The sequence below is a fragment of the Mirounga leonina genome, unplaced genomic scaffold (genome assembly GCF_011800145.1).
Source record: "Mirounga leonina isolate KUSES-001 unplaced genomic scaffold, KU_Mleo_1.0 Mir_92, whole genome shotgun sequence".
In the NCBI taxonomy this organism is placed as follows: Eukaryota; Metazoa; Chordata; class Mammalia; order Carnivora; family Phocidae; genus Mirounga; species Mirounga leonina.
Window position 1 is genome coordinate 24,850,598 of NW_023270852.1, and position 23,932 is coordinate 24,874,529.

At 36.7% G+C, this 23,932-nt stretch overlaps 1 protein-coding gene across 2 annotated transcripts in view; it reads right to left on the reverse strand.

The window, feature by feature from the left end:
- The window catches only part of LOC118004280 (disks large homolog 1-like), a 1,118,862-nt gene that overhangs the window by 594,000 nt on the left and 500,930 nt on the right, over positions 1–23,932 (reverse strand). For both annotated transcript variants that reach the window (XM_034995574.1, XM_034995573.1), the window contains exon 4: positions 14,867–14,962. In XM_034995574.1, coding sequence (XP_034851465.1) covers positions 14,867–14,962 — 96 coding nt within the window. The remainder of the gene's footprint in view (positions 1–14,866; positions 14,963–23,932) is intronic.

Sequence of the window (23,932 nt, forward strand, 5' to 3'; positions counted from 1 at the left end):
GCCTTTCATGCCAACACAGGAAGGAAAGAGAACCAGGGGAAGTATTTATGTTTCCCTGCCACTGAAAATTTTAACAAGGGTGATATTGAGATGCGCTGTAGGTGAGGTGGAGCCCAGGACAGATCAGGATAGTTAGGAGTTCCAGTCTCACACAGAGCTGCTGTAAAGCAAGACTTGAAGAAAGTATCTCAGCCAGAGCAGCTAGAAGGTAAACTCATTGCTAGAGAAGAAAAAGATGGGAGGTGAACTAAAATAGAATTAAAATTTCCAAGTTGTTGACAAGTTTCCTATCAAAGAGTCCCAGGAAAGTGGGGCAAGGACATTCCAAGTGCAGGGCCACTTGGAAAAAAAAAAAAAAGAGCACCAATGGTGGTAGGTGAGGTGGACGGGATTTGGGATCTGAAGCTGGCCAGGAAGTCTCCTCATTCATACGGAGCTTTTAAATCAACCATGCACTATTTACCACCATCATAATATGACTTTGTTGTAAGTATATCTGTCCTATAAAGATGATATGTGTGCCACCCTAGAAATATTCATGAATATAATTCAGAAAATTCGTGAAATCTCACATGGGTGTTTGTCCTATTGAGCTGTGTAATTTATACGATAAATCAAAATATTGAACTAATGACATTTATGTCTAATACAGCATTTAAAGCAGAATAGTATTTTTTCATTTGTACCTGTGGTCATTAATACTTTGTTAAAAGAATATAAAGCACATGACATGTTTTCTTTATTAGATCATGTTTTCCAAACTGAGGAAACTTAGATTTCAGTGTTGATTTAATTGTTTAATAAATTGTTCAATGCAACAGATTACAGTTTGGGGTTGTAATTAATAACTAACTTTTCATAACTTATTTTTAAAGTACTCATTATGTTCACAGTACCTGCAATTATTATGATTTGGGGATAAATGAAACACACATTAAGTCAGACCTGACAGTATCCACTCAAGAAAAGTAACACTGAGTGTAATACCTCAGGGAAAGTACAGCATGTTTAAGAAAATATTTCCTTTCCTAGATTACATATGGAAATACAATTTCTTACTGACTTGAAAAAAATGAATTAGATGCTTGGCAACTTTTAAAAGTAAAATAAGGTAATTTTGAGGCCTGGTCAACTAACCCAATTAGAAGTTTCTAGGTTTCAAATCCATTAACATCAATGAAGCTGCCATGTGATACTAGACCATATGGGAAGAGATCCATTAAGATCTTCTGAAATATAATCTGGAAAAGTACAGTATTTAAGGTCATACTATGAAGAACTTGGCTTGTGGCTTCAAAATTAAATAATCTTTTCTTTAGTGGTGCAAGGAGATCACAGTGGGAAATCTACACTTAATGAGGCTTAGGCACTAAGCTATTGATTTTGTCATGTTTAATGGGTGTCTAATCAATGTGAGATACTAAAAGATATAGCTCAAACTAACTCACGGTGTGCCTACATGCAAAATGAAAAGGAAGCTAATGAATAAGTGTGTTTTAATTAGTTTTTTTTTTCTAAAAATAAATAGTAATTTCTAATTAAATAACCAGTGTTTATGAAATTTAAATACCTTTTTTTGAACTGATGACAGAATAAAATAAAATGCATTTGAAATTTCTAGCTCTTTGTCATAAACCCATAAAAGGAATGCCTATTGATTTTATTCCATCCCATTTTTATTTCTATTTCTGATAATGCAAATATTTCATTTGCCTCTAATCAAAACAGAATCAGTTCAACAATAAATATTGTGTTTGTTTGTTTGTTTTAAATCGGGGCTAAAGATATTTTTTTCCTTTAAAAAAAAATCACTAAAATGCAGAATATCAGAATTCTCCAATCAGAAACAATATGTCAGGCCACAGTAAAGCTGATTGGCTTCTTCAAGCATAGGAGACATGGTTTTTAAATGAAAAGCTAATTATCACACTCAGAAAGACTACCCTGATATGTTATGTTAAAATGATGTGTAAGCTATACTACTACTATAGATATTTTAATATTGAGCTATAAATAGAGGCAAAAGCAAATCCTTCCATAAAAAAAACACAGGCAAATTCTCCTTTCATTTGCACAAACACACAATATCACTATAAGAAGTTGAAATCAAATAAGGGTAGGATCCTCAGACCCTCATGGGGAACAAAATGCCAAGCAAAGTACATTATACTAATCATTTTATCTCATGACCTGCAGCACCTACCAGAGCTGTTTAATTACAGGACCAGAATAGTAACAGAAAAATGCTGCACACCACAGCCCTGTTTCCTATCCTACCTTTGTGGTGACAATGCACAGGCAATCCATCCTGGATCCCTACACAGGACTCAGTACATGGAAATCACACCAGCAAATCAGCAAAGGTGAGAAAAGCCTTTTGATAAATAGCACACAGAGAGAAGCAGAGCCTGGATTCTGTACAGACGGCTTTTCCAAGGGGGCCCCTCATGGGAAACTGGAGCCCTCCTCCATACAGTTCAAAGCAAGCAGGATTCTCCTAGGCACCGGAAAATCCCCTAGAAATCAGCTCCGGCAAAACTTCCCGGTGGCTTGCTGGGCTCCGCGACTGCATGGTCCTTTAGTGGATTCGGAGATCGGAACAAGGCTCCTGAGAGTGCCCCGCACAGTTCTATCGTGGAGAGGAGTGTTACACCAGGCACCAGAGAATCACATTTCAGCTCTCGTTCTTGTTTCTGAATTCTGATCTGCTGCTTCCAGTCTACCCATAAGAGCTGCTTTGCCAAAGTCCCCCCTTTGCTGCCTTCGTCTTTCCTACTAACAACTCTGAGTAAGCACAACACAAAAAACTACCCGGCCCATCTATCAAAGGGCTGTCGTTTCGCTGCCAGAACAGCGGCTTTGGATAATAAAAAGCTATTTATTATGAACATGACTCCCTGGGAGTCTAAATGACTCGAAAGATATGACTGAAAAGCTACAGTGCATGCAGCGCTGAATACATCACATCCCAACTCACTTGCAATTAAAAGGGCAGTTCTTACAAATGACTAACAGCTGGAAAAGGAAAATTGAGGCCAGGGACATTACAAACTGAGGATTTGGAGGTTTAACTTAGAAAGCATTAAATTTCTTCTTTTATTTCTGTACCTATTTGTGCGGTCACTGACGTCTGTGAATACACAAACAACCTAAATATTTAAAGAAATAAGTATATTATAAAATTGGGGTGAGAGGAGGTTCCAAAGTGTTTACAGAAGTTCCACGTTCTGAGAGACAAAAAAAAAATGAGTTCTTTTCCTGAACTTTTCCCTCCTCACTGGCTGCCTGCGGGCACTTATTATGTGGTTAGAGCTTTGTGTTCCCTTCCGCAGCATTTTAACAGCCAAGGGATTAACCTTCCCCCTACCCTCAAATCCCTCCCTATCTTCCAGGGAAACTGCTACACAGACTGCATTTGAGATGCTTAACAAGCATCACTCTGGATGGTAACATACCTTTCCTTCATCCTCTTAGACACATAGACAAAGACAGACTGGAACAGACAGAAAGAAACAGGGGTGCAGAGAGAAGGGGTGGAGGAATTAGACAGAGAGAATGAATGACAGGCTGGAAAGCACTACCTGACCAATAAAAATGGGAAATCAATGCCTCCTTTTGCCTCCTAGAAGGAAAACACATGGTCAGCTGGATCACTGAGGGCAATAAGAAGAATTGTCTAGGGACCCATACACACTGTGATTAACCATTCCCCACCTACCACATACACACCCCTCATTTTTTATAGAAAGTATATTTTCTACAATAAACAATTTGAAAACAGGATGAACATGTAAAATTCCTCCACCTTTCATGAATTATTCAGGTTCTAGCCTTGATAGCTTCCTGATTGCAAAATAGACGAGTGTCTCAAAAACTGATATGCCATTATTCTACTAAATTGAGAGCACTTTTCTAAGGATTTTTTTTTAATTAAAAAGTTCATAGCAAATCAGATATGTGTTCAGAGAAGAAAAGAAAAAAAACTGGTTCAAAAAATTGTTTATAGATATAAAACTGTTATCCTACTGGTGTAATAAACCAGATAATTTTCAAGTTAAACAACACAAGTAAAATTAAATTAGGTGACTCTCTTATGGTTTAGTAATATCAAAAGGTTAAAAAAAAATCATCACTTTGACTATTGACTTCCTCATTTATTACACCATAATAATAATTTAATTCATTACTTCCTAAACTTGTGTTCAAGTATGTATACATCATGTCCTTGAGTATTCACAGGTATCAGTGTTTCCATGACACAAACAAGCTATCTAACATGCAATTGATTGACTGACTGCCATATTCATCTTCAAAATCATTAGGCTTTATGTTCCTATAGCACTTTAAAGTTGATAAAACACTTGTGACAGTCTCACCATCTTGAAAATTTAAATGACTTACCCAGGACAAATACCTAGTAACTTACTGCAAGTCCAGAGTTTTGTTGATCATGATCAGAACAGAGACAGTCAGGAATTAGAGAAAGGAAGTAAATCATGTAGCAGAGTAAGATGGATATTTTACAAGGTACCCTTGGAAGAAAGGTATGTTTGGAACCACATCCATTTTCCTAGAGTAGATAAAGCTAAGATATGGACAAACTGACAGAGGGAGCTTGACTAACTTTCTGCCTGACTAATCACAGATGAAACAGTCCACAAACTGTAAAGACCTACAGAATAAAGGCAACTCATCTAGCATAGCAGGCCTACCATATACACTTCCGAAGTCATGCATCCAACACATGTTTATTGAGGGCTCACTATATAATTTTTGGATTAATGTTTGTATCACTTACTAAACCATGACATGCTCCTTGATGGAAAATTTGACTCTATATTCCCTTTGCCTACTCCAGTATCTCATTAATTCAACAAATGTGCTTGACAATGTACTTATGTGGGGACACAAGGGTGAGTAAAAGCTAGCCAAATCCCTGCCTACACATGAATCAACTAGTACAGTAAAGCAAGCACTTGGGGTGTTTGAGAAGCACAACACAGAGGCATTAAATCCAGAATAGAGTAGCCAGAGAAGCCTTTACAGAGAGGAACCCTGTGCTGAGTTGAGAAGGACCCACTGGGTTAGCTAGAAGTTGTGAGGAAGAAGAATGTTGTGCACACTTTATGTTTGAAAAAGAAGTAAATCAATAATATCTTTCATCTTTATGCAATCAGCTTACATGAACACATCCAATGGGTTTCCATTAAATAAAAGCACTTTTAGAGCAGGCATTTTACAAACAACATGCAGCCTCTGCTGGGGAAAAAAAAGGACATCATTCATGTAATGTTAAGTGAGTATAAATGTGCTGTAAAAATATACATGTTCTATAATCATTAGGTTTTGTGTACCACATGTGATTAATTGGACAATGTTTGTATGTTCAGATAAAAGAAAATAACATTTTAAAGTGTAGTTCCATTTAGGATGCAGCTTTCTACTTTGTGTATACCTTGGTCTCCATTGATTTTCCTCAGATTTAAAGATGATAGAAGATAATCCACCCTTTTGTCTCAAGGGAAACATTCTTTTATTTTTAAAATTAACAAGGCATCAGCTTGAAGCATTTTTTTTTTTTTTTTTTTTTTTTTACGGACATACAGCTCAACTGGGTCTGTGATTTCACAAGAAGTCTTTGGCAAGATATAAAGCCTGAAAATTGCTTTACTTGATTTGATATTCCTTAAGGTTAATGATACCAATCCAGGAACATATTGATTCTTAGTAAAATCTACCACTGGAGGTTTGATATCAGAAAATTACTTTTATAAATTACTTGCACTAAGTCTGTATCTTAACCATTTATATTCATTACTTTATTTTGTTTTTTTCCCAGTAGGAGAAAAAAAAAAAAAAAACCTCTAATAGTGAGATATATCCTGTGCTTATTCTCCTAGAATCTAAGCCCCTTGAGGACAGATATAATACAATTCTCTGCCACTTAGCATGATACCCTTACTTAAGAGGTACAAAATAAATATTTTGGAAATGAAAGAATGATCACAGCTTCAGTTATGCCATTTATTTTTCTTGATAAGAGATTTTTTTAACCTATGATATGCATCCTTTGTCCACTTGAGAACCATATGTACATATAGCTATCATTGATATATATATGTGTGTGTATATATATTTAAGAAAGAATATATATAACATATATTTATATATTTAAGAAAGAAATACACCAATTAAGATTGGCGTATATAACTGAAGATATTTGCAAATACAAATATTTATCTTTATTATATTTATATTTATCAAGTGGCTATTATCGGAAATACTGTGGCACATACTTTATACATATTATCTCTGATGGTCACTATACCCTTCAAAAAGGAAATATAACCCCTATTTCATAGATGAAGAAACTGAAGCTCTCTGAGATTCGTCCTAGGTCACACAGCACCTAGGTTACTCCAACCCAGAATGCAATGCGCTTTCCATACCTCAAATCCTGAGGCAGTTTCTGCCTCCCTGGGTCCAACCTGAGAGTGAGACACAGACAGATCTGACAGGCATTCTCCAGCGGAAGGTAGCCTGGACTCTGTGCAGACTAATTACAAACAACTTGCATTCCCCCTAAAAAGACAGACACATCCCTGGGCTCCTACACCGAGGTCTTTATAGTTTATAAGGACCTTGGGAGCAACCCAGAAGGAATAGCCTCCAGTTAGAAAAGATTAGCTCCCAGGGAAATAACTGAAGAAATCCACCCACATGGACTTCCATTCCGTCTGTCTGTTCCTCATATACCCAGGACAGCAGGCGTACGAACGACATCTGCATAGCTTGTTAGCTTAGTAAAATAAATAGACTGCAGGCAGATCAGGGCAAAATGCCTGCCCTCGTTTTCAAACTCTCCAGAGGCAAATAGGAAATTAGGATCAACTAGAAAAGGACGACTTTTCTAGAGAGTTTCCATGATGAAAAAAGATATGGATAGTACCGGATCTTGAAAATGATTTATGAAAGGTAGGAGTCTATGTATTCTCTGTGTTAAGTATGTAGTTTTCTTTGTAAGGCAAACATAAAAATTAAATAAGAATTTTGAATGAATCAAAAATTGCCACAGAAATCAAGAAATGTTCACTTTTCACCTACTTTCCCACAATGGTTTGCATGTCAATTTTGCTCATGTAGGTGAGTTGAAACATACGTAACTGATAACCATGTAACCACCCGCCCTTATTATCATCAAATTGAAACAACCTTTGAAATTTAGAAAATTACAGGTGGTAAACTATAAATGATAAAAACATTCAATAAAAACCATTCCCCTAAAAAAACAGTTTATATAAAGTTTGCTGAGCATTAAGTACATTCCTTATAAAGCTTAATTTTTCTTACATTATACAATGCTATGAGTCGAATAGAGTCTAGTAATCCAAATAGTTATGCATAGGCCACAAATCTGGAAAGCTATATGATCTGAAATGCTATTTTGTTTTCAAGTTGATATAAATCACCTCTGGAGTATTTGCTAACCACCCTTCCCACATTCTACCTTTTTACATCCCCAACTGACCTCCTTAATTAAATTACATTCCCTTCTATCATTCTCTATTAAGTAATCCTATTTATTTCCTTCACGGCAACAAGCACAATCTGAAATTATCTTCTTTATTCATATCTTACATATCCTCTACTTGAAATTTATTCTTGGGAGCAAGAAGTTTATCTATTTTGTCCATGGCTGTACCTCCAGTGTTTAGAACAGTGCCCAGCTATGTAGCAGATGTGAAAGACTTTTCTGAACGAATAAATAAGCTGTGTCCCAAAGAAACTTTTTTTTAAAAAAACAGGGTTAGAATCAGGATCCAACACAAAATTTGCAATCTATCACTTTTAATGTAGCTTGGTTTCTAAGTACATGTTTACACTAACCACAGTATTTATAAATACAGAAAATAAAGAATAATTTTCAAATATAGCATTAACTTTTTATTTAGCAGGCTGTAATTAGACACATTCATATACATATTCTTATTGAGTATTTACAACCAGTGAATTAAGTATAATTTTACAGGTGATGAAACTGAGGCTCAGAAAAACTGACTTGCTCAAATTTATATAGCTATTCAGTTGGTAAACCGGTGCATGGTGGGCACTCTACTGACTGAGCAGATGAACCAGGTCATGAAGCTTGATCATCCAACTCCAACTCATCCCACCTTTGTCTGATCTGATGTACTTTCAAAATCATTAACTCATCTATCCAGATAGTAAATACCATAAACTTCAAATGTTTGGTTTGAGGGCTCTATATCTGAATATTCCCTAATCTGTCAGAGTATGCTTTGCTGTTTTCAAACAGTTGTAAAACAAACAAACAAACAAACAAAAACAAAACAAAACAAAAAAAAACTAGGTTCCTAAATACAGAAATGCCAAAAGACCAGAATATCACTTCTGTAGTATTTGTGTTGCTTTAGAGGCAGCTAGTAAATCAGTAAATTGATATTTGGATTGACCAGTTAAAATTGCTTTATGAAGGGGCACCTAGGTGGCTCAGTTGGTTAAGCATCTGCCTTCAGCTCAGGTCATGATCCCAGGGTCTTGGGACTGAGCCCCACATCGGGTTCCCTGCTCACAGAGGAGATGTTTCTCCCTCTTCTCCCCGCTCATGTGCTCTCTCTCGCTATCCCTGTCTCCCTCTCAAATAAATAAATAAAAATCTTTAAAAAAAAATAAAATTGCTTTATGAATATGTCAGAGTTGGTTATACAAAAACCTGATCTCCTGCATTGCTAATAAAGAAGTCCAGTCATTGTTCTTTAATAGGCAGAATATTGACCCTGAGGCACTACAAGATGCTCAAAGATAAAACACAATATCTTCATCAACCAGAAAATGAGGAGTAATTACATTCTACATTTTACATTAGTAAACCAAATTAGCCAGAGTTAACTACAGTATCTCATCTCAAAAAGAAAAGATTATTCCCCATTAATTCCAGATACTTAGAAGTTTACCACTTTACTTTCACTGACATTAGAAAATAGAAAATATGCTAAAATAGTTTAAATATCATGAGTTTAATTTTAAAGAATAACTACATAATATTTAAACTTGCCCAGATGGAGTGAACACCTTGGGAGGTGGTAAATATCCTATAACTAGAGGCTTTCCAGGAAATGATAGATTCTCCCTTATAGGGCAGCAGTAGAGGAGGTTTAAGACTGAGCAGAGTCATTGCTCCAAATTACTATTAAAATTACTTTTAATCCTCTGATTCTGTTTGTTTTTTCAGACTGGAGGGCAACCAGCAGGTAGGCCTTGCTGTGTGGAGCCTGAGGTTGGTATGGGGTGGGGGTGGGGAGACAATTCTGTGGTATTTTGAACTGAGTTCTCCAGGAAGATTAACTTGGAACCATTTTAAAATAAGGACCATGGAGATCATCTAAGGTACATATATAAAGGCAAGGAAATCCCCATTCTGCTCTCACTCCCTAAAACAAATAAATATAAAAACCTTCTTTCCCATGGCTGAGTAGCATTAAGGAAAAGAAGATTCCTTATAAATATTGTCAAGGACAGTAAATAGTGAAATAGAGCCGAGCTGCAAAGTTACTCTTAATCAGAAGGTGCAGAGTACATTAACAGATACATTTTAATCTGAAAAAAAAATAAAGGCAATGTTGGGATTCTCTAACAATAATTTTCCTATTCTATCAAAGTATTATAAATGTATTATAACTTAAAATGTAAATTATCTAGTCACTTTAGATTAGGAAACTGAGGCATAGCCTGGCCAAGTGATTTGTCCAAGACCACCCAAGTAATCAGAGTACAAAGACAATGACCCAAGTTCTCTGGCTTCCAGTTATGACCTACCCCTACACCATGCTTCCTTTCCAGTCAAATTTCTCTCCACCCAGTTACCTCTCTGTTCTTGTTAAAAGGGACCTAACTTTATGCCCCATCCATTATGGTATTTGCATAGTATCCACTTAATACCTTTACCAACAAGTTTTAATTCACAAGATTAGCTAGAATCTGTTTTCTGCTTAAGAAATTAGATTTAAAATACCAAAGAACCAAGACATTATCTAAAACTTAAAATATTTTTAAGAGACAGTCATGTCTCCAAATATAAACAATAACCAGAACATTTAGCTGTCAGTTCTTTCATATATAACTGTTTCATTTGATCCTTATTGTGGCCCTACAAGATAGAGACTATCTACATTTTACAAATAAAAATAGAGGCCATTTAATCTGCTCAAGATTACATGATTAATTAGTGGTAGAGCCAAGATATAAACCGTGGTGTCTGACGGTGGACCTTATGTTCTTTTCACTCGATCACACTGTCCTACTTTTGACATCACACTTGGTTCTCAACCAATCTGTCCAACACCTCTAATAATACTTCCCCTTAGCTGTTCCACCATTGTCTCAAATTTAAGACGTCATTATTGAATCCATTCTGTTTATCCACTAGGCAACCTAAATTTCCCTATTTTCATCCTGATACCACCCATCTCTCAAATTTACTTGGTCACTGAGCCCTGTCGAAGTTCCCTCCTCTCCCTGTGATCTGATTAAAAATCCTCATTGTTTCTCACCAGGTATTCTAGAAAATCGTATCTCCAGACTTTACCTTCTATTTATTAGATTTATTTGAACATGGAGCATAGCCTTAAAAGATACTTCCACTTATTTAAGATTGTTCAAGGGAAATAATAAAATACAGGAGCCACATTAAATTTAAAATATTTCTTCATCAGTAAAGGTCTAGAATTCTCAATGATATCTTTTTTTCATTTCCTCATTTTAATTTTCTTACTAGATTTACAAAATTTCATCAGTTCTGGAAAACATATCTGTAACACATTTTGCAAATTGTATTGCCCTTTGTAACTTGAGAGTTTTCCACATCATACGACAAGTGACAACACCATGATCCATGTACGTCCTGAAACTGGAGCAAGATAAAGTTTGCAATTGAAAAAACTACTTTGTAAAGAGGAGAAATCAGTTGTCTAAACCTCAATGATGGCAAAAAGCATCTCCAAACATATTAAAATTCTGCTAAAAGTATAATAAAAATTGGAGAAGTTTCCCTGCTGAGCAAAGATAAGGAATGCAATTGAAAGTTATTTCGAGGGCGGCTCCCTTGGTTAAGCATCTGCCCTAGGCTCAGGTCATGATTGAGGGGTCCTGGGATCGAGCCCAGCAGGAAGTCTGCTTCTTCCTCTCCCTCTGTGCTCTCTCTCTCACTCTCACTCTTTCTCTCTTACTTTCTCTCAAGAAAATAAATAAAATCTTTTAAAAAAAAGTTATTTCTGATTCTGATTTTTATGGATCAATATTTTTGGGGAAGACATCTCCCATCTGGTATGATAGCTTCCAGAAGCCTGTTATGAATTAAGCTATGGTCAAAAGTGGGCAACTAAAAGTGAGTAGAGAGCAATACAGACATTAACACGTTTCTGAATGATGTTAGAAAATCAGCGCACAGAGTTTTGGGGAGGGTCACCAACAAATGAGAAATGCATACAAGAAACCTAAAAAGTACGTCTGGTGCATTTCTTCTATCTTAATTGCCTTATAAATCCTTGAATCGCTTTCTAGGTCTTCCCTAAATTGACTGGTTTAAAGCATGTGACAGGAAAGATGTCGAGTGACTCTTCAGAGGGAAGTCCAGAGGTTTACTACTCATGGCAGTGGTTCTCAAATTGTAGCAAACCTAAGAATCAGTTGGCGGTCTCATTAAAACACAGATGTCTGGGTCCTACTCTTTGCATTTCTCTGATTCATTTGATCTGAAGTGGAGCCTAAGAATTAAGAGGATACTAATGCTTGTGGTTGGGGGACCACACTTTAAGAATCATGGGCCCAGGGTGCCTGGGTGGCTCAGTCGGTTAAGTATCTGCCTTCGGCTCTGGTCATGATCCCAGGGTCCTGGGATGGAGTTCTACATCAGGCTCCCTGCTGAGCAGGGAGTCTGCCTCTCCATCTCCCTCTGTCCTTTCCCCCCACTTGTGCTCTCTCTCTCTCTCAAATAAATAAATAAAATCTTTTTAAAAAAAAAAAGAATCACTGGCCCATGAGCTGGGTTGTTGAAATTTTCTCAAATTAATATGGCTTAATGAAGATGTTCCTGTTTTTTGTTCTAGATACATGTCTATCACATAAGTCTAAATTTGTATGGGGCTCATTAGTTACTGCTGGCTAACATACTTTAATTGTATTATTAGTGGACTCTATTTATACAATATAATTTGTCTGCTATTGACTGCCACAGAATGATCAGACTTTAGATCTGGAAGAATCCTTAAAAATAATCTGATCTAACACCCTAATTATGAAGATGAAGAAACCAAAGTCCAGTGTAATATTTAATAGATCTAAATAATTGTGATTTCCAAATTGTGGTTTACTGTCAACATCCTTTGAAGAATTGTCTATGAACTAAATAGCTACAGTAACATCTTGTGTTCATACAATAATCATGACTATTCTTTTGTTTGTGATAGAATTAATTTTCTTCTTAAGATAATTAGGAATTTCTCACTGATGCTTATTTTAATTCAATCAGAACTTATTTTGAACAGCAACAAGTAGAAATCAAGGCAGGAGCCTCTTCTTGACCAAAGGGTTTCCAGCCAAAAAAATGGTATAAACTTAGTTATGTAATATAGATATGGACCCAAGGAAACCTTGAGAACTATTTGTAACGGAATCTATCACCTTAATAAAACAAATGTAAAACTTGAAATTTATTTCAATAGAATAAAAATCTACCATTTGCCAGGTAGGACTAAACATGTTCATACTTAGGATCTCATTAAAATCTCATAACTAACCTGTGAGGTTAAAAAACTAAAGCTTTTAGAATTTAAATTACATAGGCTAGAAATATATTTTACCATGATAAAAACACAAAAGTTTTCCTAGTATATTTGCCAGCACTTACTTAATTTAGCTGCTTGACAAGTTGGCACATCTGTATCTTACTAAGGCCTGATGACTCCATTTTCAGGAAGCAAGAATACAAATATCCTTTAGACAGCCAGGAAGTCTAAAAATTTGTTTTCTAAGTATTCATGAATCTAGTATGGACATTTACCCTCTCCCTCTAGCCTTTTGGAGAAAAATAGTGTCACTGCCAAATTAGATGACTTCCTTTTCTGGAAACACATTTAGGGTATTATAACAGTCTCAGATAGCTTGAATAACAGATTCTATGTTAAACAAAAACATGTTTCAGCAGAGGAGACAATGGTCTTTTATGGAGGTATTCTGTAAACTGTTCACTAGTTAAATTTGGCTCTAGGTTCCATAGTTTCTTTACAAAGGGAAGTACAATTCACCATACAACCTTTCTTATGTTAACTAAATTCCTCACAGTCATTGATGAGGGATAGAAGCAGAAAAATGTTCACCTTTAGCCCAGTAGGCTGACCTATACCCTGCATAGCTTTGATAAGGATCAAATAGGTACTGGCTGCTACATTCTTAAAGGATCTCATATCTGCCAGTACATTTCACCAATAGCTAATACTGAGCTGAATGATAAGCACCAGAGAAATCTTGTGAAAGTTGTTTTATGAGTAGAAATTTGAAGAAGACATTTATGATCTAATATTCCCTGCACATCCCATCTCTCTTAAGCACTAAGCATATAACCACCAGTTTCATATAGCAAAAGTACAGCTTTTTCTGCCCACGGGCCCTGTCTCCGTGCTACTTAAATAAACTTACCAAGTTGCTCTGTAAAATATCTGAAGAATTCTTTCTTGACCATTCTCTCCAGACAAGGCAATTAAGATAGAAGAAATCATAATGATGAAAATTCATAATTGAGACTGACTCAGAACCTTACCCAAATCCCAAGATCAAGTCAACATTAAGAGGCTCAACTAATTGGCAATGACAGAAAACAGCCCAGGTTATAAATGATAATAAACAGAAAAACTGTTCTTTATTGACATTTACCATTCAGTAGACATACCACCCCATATTTGAAAGAAACTTGAAGGCTTATAGAGCCATAATGAAGACTGCCTCTGCTTACTAACAGAAGATTCAGAAGAAAGACAAGAAGAAACATCACTGAAGGCATATTTCAAGAAGTCTCAATAAAGCCAATACTTATAATCTCCAAAAATACTTAAAATCTCCTTATCTGTGCTTTAAATATGTATTAGATATTCATAAAAATAATAATGATTTATTTTCTTGTTTTCATGATTAAATTTGATGTCTTTATCAATAAAATGGAGAATGGAACCCCAGTTTATAACATTGGGCTATAATAAATAAGGATTAATTTGTGGCAAATGATCAGAAATAAATCTGAGGTTACTGATTAATAAAATATTTGTACTTGGAAATACACATACTTTCCTTGGATTCAAGTTCTTCTTGATTTCATTATCTAAAGCACTATGATCTCTTTAACATAACCCTATAGATGATTGATTGGGATTCCCTGTCTTGAATAAATACACATGACAACCACAAAAAGTATGATTAAAGTAGATTTCAGATTGCTTAAGGGAAGCTATTGCCAAAAAACTCTGATAGGACCTAAAAGCCACTACCAAAGAGTCGTGTGAGGGTTATTCTCCTGCCCTGAACCAGACAGGAGAAGAGAGGAGAAGTGAACTAGTTTACCAAATGGTTGTGTGATTATCAGCAACTTAAGAATATACACCAAAACACACAAAGAACACAAAATTCTCAAAATGAAAACACAACAACTGCTCAAAATGATATACAGTCAATGTCAACTCAGTAGCAGGAGAACCCACATGCTCTCCAGGCCAAAGCCAGAAATTAGTTTACACTTCACAGAGAACAAGACATATCTTGCCCAATAAACACAGAAAAAAGAAAACACTCTAACACTTACTCTTGTCTTTTTGTCAGTTTCATTTTCAAAACACTGATTGTCTTTATTTTGCTCAATACATGAAGCACTTTCCTTTGGTCCACAGCAGTCTGTAAGCTAAAAAAAAAAAAAAAAAAAAGTTTAAAGAAGCAATACTTCCCTATTTGTTCTCTGCAATGTGAATTAAATGTTTTTTCAAACTTTTAACATGCACATTAAAATGTCTATGACCTGAATATTATTCAGTATTGCTTATGTCAGTTTTAGAATATTAATGCATTGTCTAACCCATTTTTATATTGCTCCCAAAGAGAAAACATAAATGGGACAGTTATTCAAAGGCAAGTTTTTATAAATTTCAGATCTTTTCACCAGGGACTGTTGAACTTGGATGATTCAAGCATAAAGTCATCAATCTGGTAAAAGCTGAACATGGTTAATAGGAAGATGAACATAGAAGGGTTAATTTCATCTTATGTAAATTCCCATACTTGCAGGAATCTCTACTCTATGGTACTGGTTGGAGCCCTTGAATAAGCAGAAGCACTGACTACTTTCGTTATGGACTATCTTTCAAGGATCTTTGTATAACTACAGCTTTGGATGATAAAAATGTTTACTTCCAGAGAAGAAGATAAGTTTGCTTACTGACCATTGTAAAAAATTTCCATTCCCTAGCCTGAGGGTTATTCTCCATTGCATGGGAATATATCACTTGGCCAACTTTGCATCGCCCTATAGGAACTGGGGCTTGAGAAACTGCTGTCTGGCTACTGCTACAGTGGTGAAGAGTAAAGTCCCTTGTCTTTGTCCTAGGAGTCTTCTGATATTCTGGCATTCATGAAACTGTGTCAGGGTTCTTAGATTACAAGTAGGGTAAGATCTTAGCCCCTTCACTGTTCTGGACAGTTGTGGTAACAAGGACAGAATGCTGACAGTCATAGTTTTCTGGAAGAGAAAGAATGAGAGACTTGCAGACTGATGAAAGGGATTTCTGGAATGTCTTTGGGAATTGGTAGCCAACATGTTAACGAAATTTATGTTCAACTGCTTAATAATGATCCTCCAGTTTAACGCCTGTCAATGGAGGAATTTACGAAGTGGTCCCAGGCCAAGTACTGGGAAATAAACCCAAAGACAGCTCCCAAATGGTGCCATGGTTTTTGCTGACTATCCCCTGATGGCAGGACATCCTCACCAATCTACCAATCACCCTCAAGTCCCAAACTTCATTCTGGATGAGCAGAAGTTCCCACTCTCTTTCAAACTATAGTTATAGAGCAATGTACCTGTGCTGATTGTGAAAGAGAGAAATATGCAATTATTATGAGCAGAAACCAAGATTTCTCTGATTCTAGTCTATTGTAGATACTCCTCTTCTCTGTTCCCATAGTTTACATCTGTCATTGTGATTAACATATTGCATTATAAATCACATGTTTATATATCTGTCTATCCCATTAGAGTTCTTTGGAGGACAAATTTATCAATTTCCAGGGATTAATAAATATTTGTTTAATAAATGAAAAAATAAAGATTAAATTAGATAAATTGATGAATGCTTAACTGAAGGAATAAAGAGGGAACAGGGCTCCAATCTGGCTAAGAGGAAAGTCAAGCTCAACTATCTGAGGATACCCAGGTAGCTTCTACATCAGAAATGTAGAGTCATTTACTTTTTGCTCAGTCTGGATTGGTGGATATGCTGCCATGTTCAGTATGAGGATGAATGCAAGCAGCAATTTTGGCAATGCAGGCTCAGTCAGCAGCTTGATCCCCATTGGTCTCATCAGGACCTTACTATGAGCATCTACATGAGTCATGAAGATACATACAGTTTGTGCCCTGGGGAAGCATATGTTTAATATGCCAGTCTTTAGATTGGGAGTATTGATGGCTTTGCTACTGCTATAGGACTTCAATTGGACGAAAAACAGTATTAATCCATATTCACTAAGCTGCAAGTCACCTACACACCCCTCAAAATCACAAGTAAATGTGACTTCTTATTGCACAGAGCTACTCTCACTCTCCATGATTCATGGTCTCTCCCTTCCCTGTAATACTAACCTCATATGCTTTAAGGAAAAAAGATGTTTAAGAATGAAGTTAAAGTTTCCCTGCTCCTAAGAGGGAATGAAGAACATACACACCCAACCAAATATACTGGAGAACTTCTGGGAGGGCAAGCACTCAAACTCTTACAGATCTGTTGCATACAGTCACCCAAATCACAATCTGCTAGATTCCAGGAGTTGGCAGAAGGAGGGGAAGAATTCAGCTTATTGGGTTTGGGCAGACTTTACCATGGAGCAGGAAAGCTAAATGACCTTGTGTATGGGGTTCTCTGGGCCAACTCAATGTAGCACTTGTGTGGTTTTCACTGCTGAATGTATAATTGGTACTAACATTACACTGTAAATTCTCAGAAAGTCCAGAAGGGATTCTCTTGATCAGGAAGAGCTATATGTAGAGAAATAGTAACAGAACACATAAATCATTCCTTCCAATTCTTTTCTCTATTTTCTCTTTGTAGTCCCACAAAAAAAGTGGAGAATCTTAGGAAGAAAAAAGGAAATCATCATCTTAAGGACTTAAAGGCAGCAGGGATAGTAACCCAAAATGCAATATCTTAGAACAACAGCCAAGCATGGCCAGCAAAAAAAGGCTAATAGGATCTGGAGGCTCACAGACAATTATTGATTCTGCTGTTGATCCCATTGCCTCAACTATTCCAAACATGTAACTGTAATTAAATCCACTGCACCGACTGATGGCACTTGGTATGTTCCCTTTCCAACATCTTTTTTCTATCCCACTGGCACTCAAGGTCCAAGACCTTGAATTTTTATTCATATGGCAAGGCTTCTAATATGTTTACAGTACTTCCTCAATACCTAAATTCTTCTTCTATTTGTCATTAAGATTTAGTATGAGTGGCTTTACTTTCTGATGTTCAAATTGTTAACTAAGATGATGTCTTATTACTTGGCAAGCCAGAAGCCTCAGCTAGCAGGAGTGGATAAAAAACTGACAAAACTGAGGGGCTATCTGAGCAATTCCCTCCAGCAGTCAAGGAGATACTTCTGTCTTTTTAGCCTTAACAATCAAAAAAAGAAGCCCAGCACCTTATTAGACTCTGAATATTGGAGCCAGTATGATCTTACTTGGACATTTTACTTGGTCTGTATTATCAGCTAGGGCACGAATCAGCATCCTTAAAGTAAGGCCCAAACCGACTGCGTGTATTGGAAGCACTCAGCAAGCTGTGGCAGGCTCTTTGTCTTTGCAGCCTCACAACCTTAATGACACCACTGAGCTACAAGTCTTTGTGAGTGAGAGAGGTTGATTTGAACCTCTGGTAAAGAGAAGCACCCTCCACTCAAAGTCCCCTGAGGCAAAGCTGCTGGCTCAATGGAGTCCTGGATTCACAGGATTCACTAAATGCCTGGGCCTGCTTCGCTAATGGTTTCACTAAATTGAAGCCAGTGGTGTTCACTGGGATGCTGATGCTATTTGTGTTTAGTCCCAGGTATGTGGAACCAAAAATGGAAGTTCATCCACTTAGGTGGCAGAACTCAAGGTCATCCTTGTAGCTCTGGCCAGTGTGCTTCCTGTTATATTTTTACTGACTCTTGGGGTATTGTCAATGGCCTAAAAGTTTTGTCTGTCCTGTTAGAACACTACAGACTGGCAAATTAAACACACTCCTCCCTGGGGTCATGAACTATACAAATCAGGGCTGCCAATTGTAGATGCCCACTGTAAGGTCCTGATGAAACCATCTGGAATCAATCTGACTGAGCCTGCATTGCCACTATTGCTGCCTGGATCCATTGTCAGACCAAACATGGCAGCACATCCACCATTCCAGGTTGACCACAAAGTAAAGGACTTTATGTTTCTGATGCAGAAGACACCTGGGTATCCTCAGGTAGCTGAACTTGTCATTCTAAGTCAGATAAGATGCCTCCATCCAGGCATCCATATAGTCATTTAATCTTTTTTTTCCATCTACTAAACAATATACGTTAATCAATATATATTATTCTCTAAAAATGTATCTATCCCCTGCAAATTCAATATTTATTTGTTAATATTTATTAATTTATTAATTCCTGGAATATCAAAAACAATAAGATATATTATCTATCTTCCATGTATCTCTCCATCCTCCCATCTATCTAATGGGATAGACAATTCTAAAGACAATAAGTTATCTAGACAAGTAAGAGTATTCAGTCTAACAGTAAATAGTGTGGGCTTTGAAAGGCATTATGTTGAGAAAGAAAGAGCATGGGTTTTAGAATATGGAAGAAATGAGCTGAAATCCTTTTATCTCCACTTACTAGCTAGGTGTCATCTAAAATAGGAGATTATCTCATCCACTGCAGAATCTCCTTCCTCCTTATCAACCATCCCACAGCTGGGTTAGATGCTATGAATCTACAACTTTCCTACCTTATACCAGTTGGTGTTCCATATATACTTCCTGAATCTCAATGCCTTGACTGGTTTTCTATGCTTTCAAAGCTCCACCATTATTTCTTCTACTGGTAACTTCCCATCAATTTAGCTCTCATGGAAATAGTAATTTTATTCTATACTTCTATATTTCCTTCATTCTTTAAAAAAATAAAATAAAGACCCTTTATCACTTTTTTCCAAAACTAGTAATCTATCTCTGACCTTCTCCCCAGAATCAATATTCTTGAAAGATTTAACACGCTTAACATGCAGTTGAATAATTTAATGAAAAGTTACAATAAGTTATGTCCTGCTTTGAAGATACCGATACATACTTTATATGCATTATCTCATTTAGATTAAAAAGGAAAACCTTTGAAGTAAACACTATCATCCTTATTTCCTGGGTGAAAAACAGAGAACTCAGTTCTCTCTGAATGCAGAGTCTATGTATCTAACCACTATACTAAACTCCTGAACCACTTCCTTACCATTCACTTACCCTTGAACCTTTCCCCATCAGCATCACCTGGAGACTTCTTAGACAAATTCTTGGGTCTCACCCCAACCTGCTGAATCAGAAACAGTGGGGATAGGATCCTGCAATCGATATTTCTGTGTGAGTGTGACATATCCTAGTTGGAAAACCACTGATCTAGATGTCAAAATGTCAAATGATTCCAAGTGCTCAAAATAAAGTGAGCCAGCTGCAAGAAATATGTAAGAAGAGACGGATGGTCTTTGGCAAAATGGACAGCTCATTCCCTAATGGGTATAGTCTCGAGTCATTTCCAGATATTTTCCTTGTAGTGAGGAAACCCAGACTCAGTGTTGCCAGATGTTTAGAATTTTCAAGAGAACTTGGAAGTCTGACCTTCTATGTGAAATATTTTGATTTTTAAATGTTGACAACATTATGTATTTTGGGGGGACATCTGGGTGGCTCAGTTGGTTAAGTAGAGTCTGCCTTTGGGTCAGGTCATGATCCCAGGGTCTTGGGATCGAGTCCCACATCAGGGTCCTTGCTCAGCAGGGAGCCTGCTTCTCCCTCTGCCTGCCGCTCCCCCTGCTTGTGCTTGCTTTCTGTCTCTCTCTCCCTCTCTCTCTGACAAATAAATAAAGGCTTAAAAAATTATGTATTTTTAAAATACCACCTGAGCTAACACAGAATGGGCCAAACAAAATATAAACTTAGGCTGGAGTCTACATAAGGGAAACCAGTTTGTGACTTCTGCTTTAATCTCTGAACTCTGCCCTTTCTTCTGCCCTAAATACTACACAGTTAAAACTCAAGTACCTTCTAGTCCTCACTGTTTTCCACTTTCCTTGACTTTCTATACTTCTCATTGTCTTTCACTTTCTCTGGCATTTCATACTATTAACTACTTTCTCTTTTGTAATTCTTACCTCTATATTCAGAAACACATTTCTCTCCTAGTTGACACCCCATCTCTCTGATTGCCTCTTCATTTCATTTCCTTTTCCTCTTTTTATCCCCTGGACTCAACTGTTACTCCAAAACTCCTTTCTTCTACCTCTTCTCTCAATATTCACTCCCAAATGACTCTCAAATTTAGACTCCCAAATTCTAGAGGACCTTTTTCCCTAGTTGCTAGTCCTACATTTTCGATTGTTTGCTTGTATTTCCTTCAAAATCACATTTGTACCTCAAATCTGTTCAATATAAATGGAATCATTTTTGCAGCGCCTGGGTGGCTCAGTTGGTTAAGTGTCCAACTCTTAATTTCAGCTCAGGTCATGATCTCAGGGTGTGAGATCAAGCCCCACAGTGGGGCTCTGAGCTCAGTGAGGAGTCTGCTTAAGACTCTCTCTCCCTCTCCTTCTGCCCCTCCCCCCACCCCACTTGCTCGTGCTCATGTGCTCTCTCTCTCAAAAAATAAATATTTTTTTCTCTTCAGAACTCACTTTTACTCCTGGGTACCTCATTTCTGGTAATGCCACTACCCAGTTTTTAAAGGACTACTCATTTGCCTCCCCTCCTCTACAAAGCCTGTGTTTGATCCTCTGCCCTTCAGTTAGCTGGGCACCCTCCTTCTATGATACCCTCAGGATACTTCTCCTTTACATCTCTACTAATGATTAGTCCACCTCACTTCTTTTAATAAAAACCCACAGTATAAACAAAAGGAAAAATAAACTTAGCATTACCTATGATTTTTTCTTATCCATTCAAGTAGATTTTAAGCTCCTTGAAGGCAATGAGTGTATTACTACTATTTTTATATCCTTCGTGTGTCTGAACAAAATACATGTGCATAGATATGTATTAAATTTAATACACAGTGTTTACACAGGTGTACTCTGCATTACACAATATGTCCTGATAAATATTTACCAACTTCACTTTAAATGGATACACCTTTTATATATACCAGAAAAGGTTTTTTTTTTTTTTTTTTAAGATTTTATTTATTTATTTGACAGAGAGAGAGAGATAGTGAGAGCAGGAACACAAGGAGGGGGAACGGGGGAGGGAGAAGCAGAGCTTCCCACCGAGCAGGGAGCCCGATGCAGGGCTCAATCCCAGGACCCTGAGACCATGACCTGAGCCAAAGGCAGACACTTAACCAACTGAGCCACCCAGGCACCCCAGAAAAGTTTTCTATTTAAAAGAATCTTATAGGGGCGCCTGGGTGGCTCTGTCAGTTAAGAGTTGGCCTTGGGTTCAGGTCATGATCCTGGGGCCCTGGGATCGAACCCTGCATTGGGCACCCTGCTCAGCAAGGAGTCTGCTTCTCCCTCTCCCTCTGACCCTCCCCTCTGCTTGTGCCCTCTCTCTCTCTCTCAAATGAATAAATAAAAAATCTTTTTAAAAAAGAATCGTATAGATTTTTTTGAACTCTTCTACAAAGTAAATGTACTCACCTGAATTAACTGTTTCATAGATTTGTTTGCATCTTTAACAACTTATACCACTCTTCTCAAACCTGAATTTTTTTGAAAATGTATGTTGGTACTGGTGAGTGCCATGCACAAAATCTATGTCCTTTCAAGAACAAACATTCTTATAAAGTCCGAAAAGTAAGTTAAACAAGTTCTGTGATGCTGAGTCACTAGGAAGCACTACCCTTTTGTCTAGGAAAAGAACTGTACAGATTAGCCTGAGGCATATCCCAGTGTGCTTTGGAGTAGTCCAGTCCTATTAATATTTTCTGGCCTTTATATTCATAGAGTACCTAGTTGTACTTCATTTTATTATATCCTTTTCAGATATAAGAAACATTGCAAACTACAGAAGTGTGAGGTTGATACTCTTTCATAGGAAATCATAGGAAACAACATAGGGCTGCTTTATAGAATACCTCAGCATTATAAATAACCAATGAATTTAAATTAAGTTTTTTTTTAATTTAATTTAATTAATTAATTTATTTATTTATTTATTTATTTACTAAAGAGTGAGCGGGAGAGAAACAGGATGAGAGGGGAGAGGGTCAGAGGGAGAAGCAGGCTCCCCGCTGAGCCGGGAGCCCGATGTGGGACTCAATCCCAGGACCCCGGGATCATGACCCGAGCTGAAGGCAGTTGCTTAACCAACTGAGCCACCCAGGCACCCTAAATTAAGGTTGTTTTTTTTTTCTGAGAGAAAAGTAAACACCATTTTGATAGCCCTAAAGATAAAGGCCTAAGGGTTCTTGAAAAGCTGGACAGGAAGATAAAAGTAGGCACTACCTAAGTGCTCAAGAGAAGAGAGTACCAATTTTCAAGAAAGATTCTCAGACTATTTATTGATTCAACAAATAGTTCTTAAACTCTATTACACACAAAGCATTGAACTAGATGTTATAAGAAAAGCACAAATAAGATGTGGTCCATAAACCACAAAAAAAAAAATTAATGTAAAAAAGGAAATAAGATATATATAAAAGTGCCTATAAAATCAGGTAGAAAGCTTTGAGTGTCAAAAAAGAAGTAGACAAAAGTGCTCTGTAAATTCAAAAGAGGTTCAGTTCAATGAACATAAATAACACTTACTATTCCAGACCTTTAAGGAACCTAAAGTAAAGTAGGTGAGACAATTACATAAACTGATCATTTGAATTCAAGTTTGAAGTATTAGAAACATGAAAAGAATGCTGTGGAAATATTGAGACATGAGCAAAGTCATAGGACAAAAAGTCATAACGAAGTTGTTGGAGGACTAATACTGTGAAAACATGAGGCAGAAGTTGTGAAAAATAAAGCAGAAAAGGGAAACAAAAACCTTTAGGAAGGTCTCAGACATTAAGCTACATAATTTAGATGATCTCATGGGAAATAGTGAATCAAAGAAGGGTTGAGGAAAGATATGATGAGGAAAAAGTACTGGAATCAGAAAAGGGAGAAATATTTAAAAAGTAAAGATTACACCAACATATTGGCCTTATTTATTTTTTGTTTTACATTTTTCTCTTAATTTTAAAATGCATTTTCAAATAATTTCAGGCTTATAAAATGTTGCAGAAATAGGACAAAGGATACCACGTTCCTCACACACAGATTGCCAAAACGTTAATATTATAATAGCTATAGTACAATGACACAAAATCAAGAAAATAATGTTGACACAATATTATTATTTAATATATAGAGCTTAATCAAATTTTACCAATTATTCTG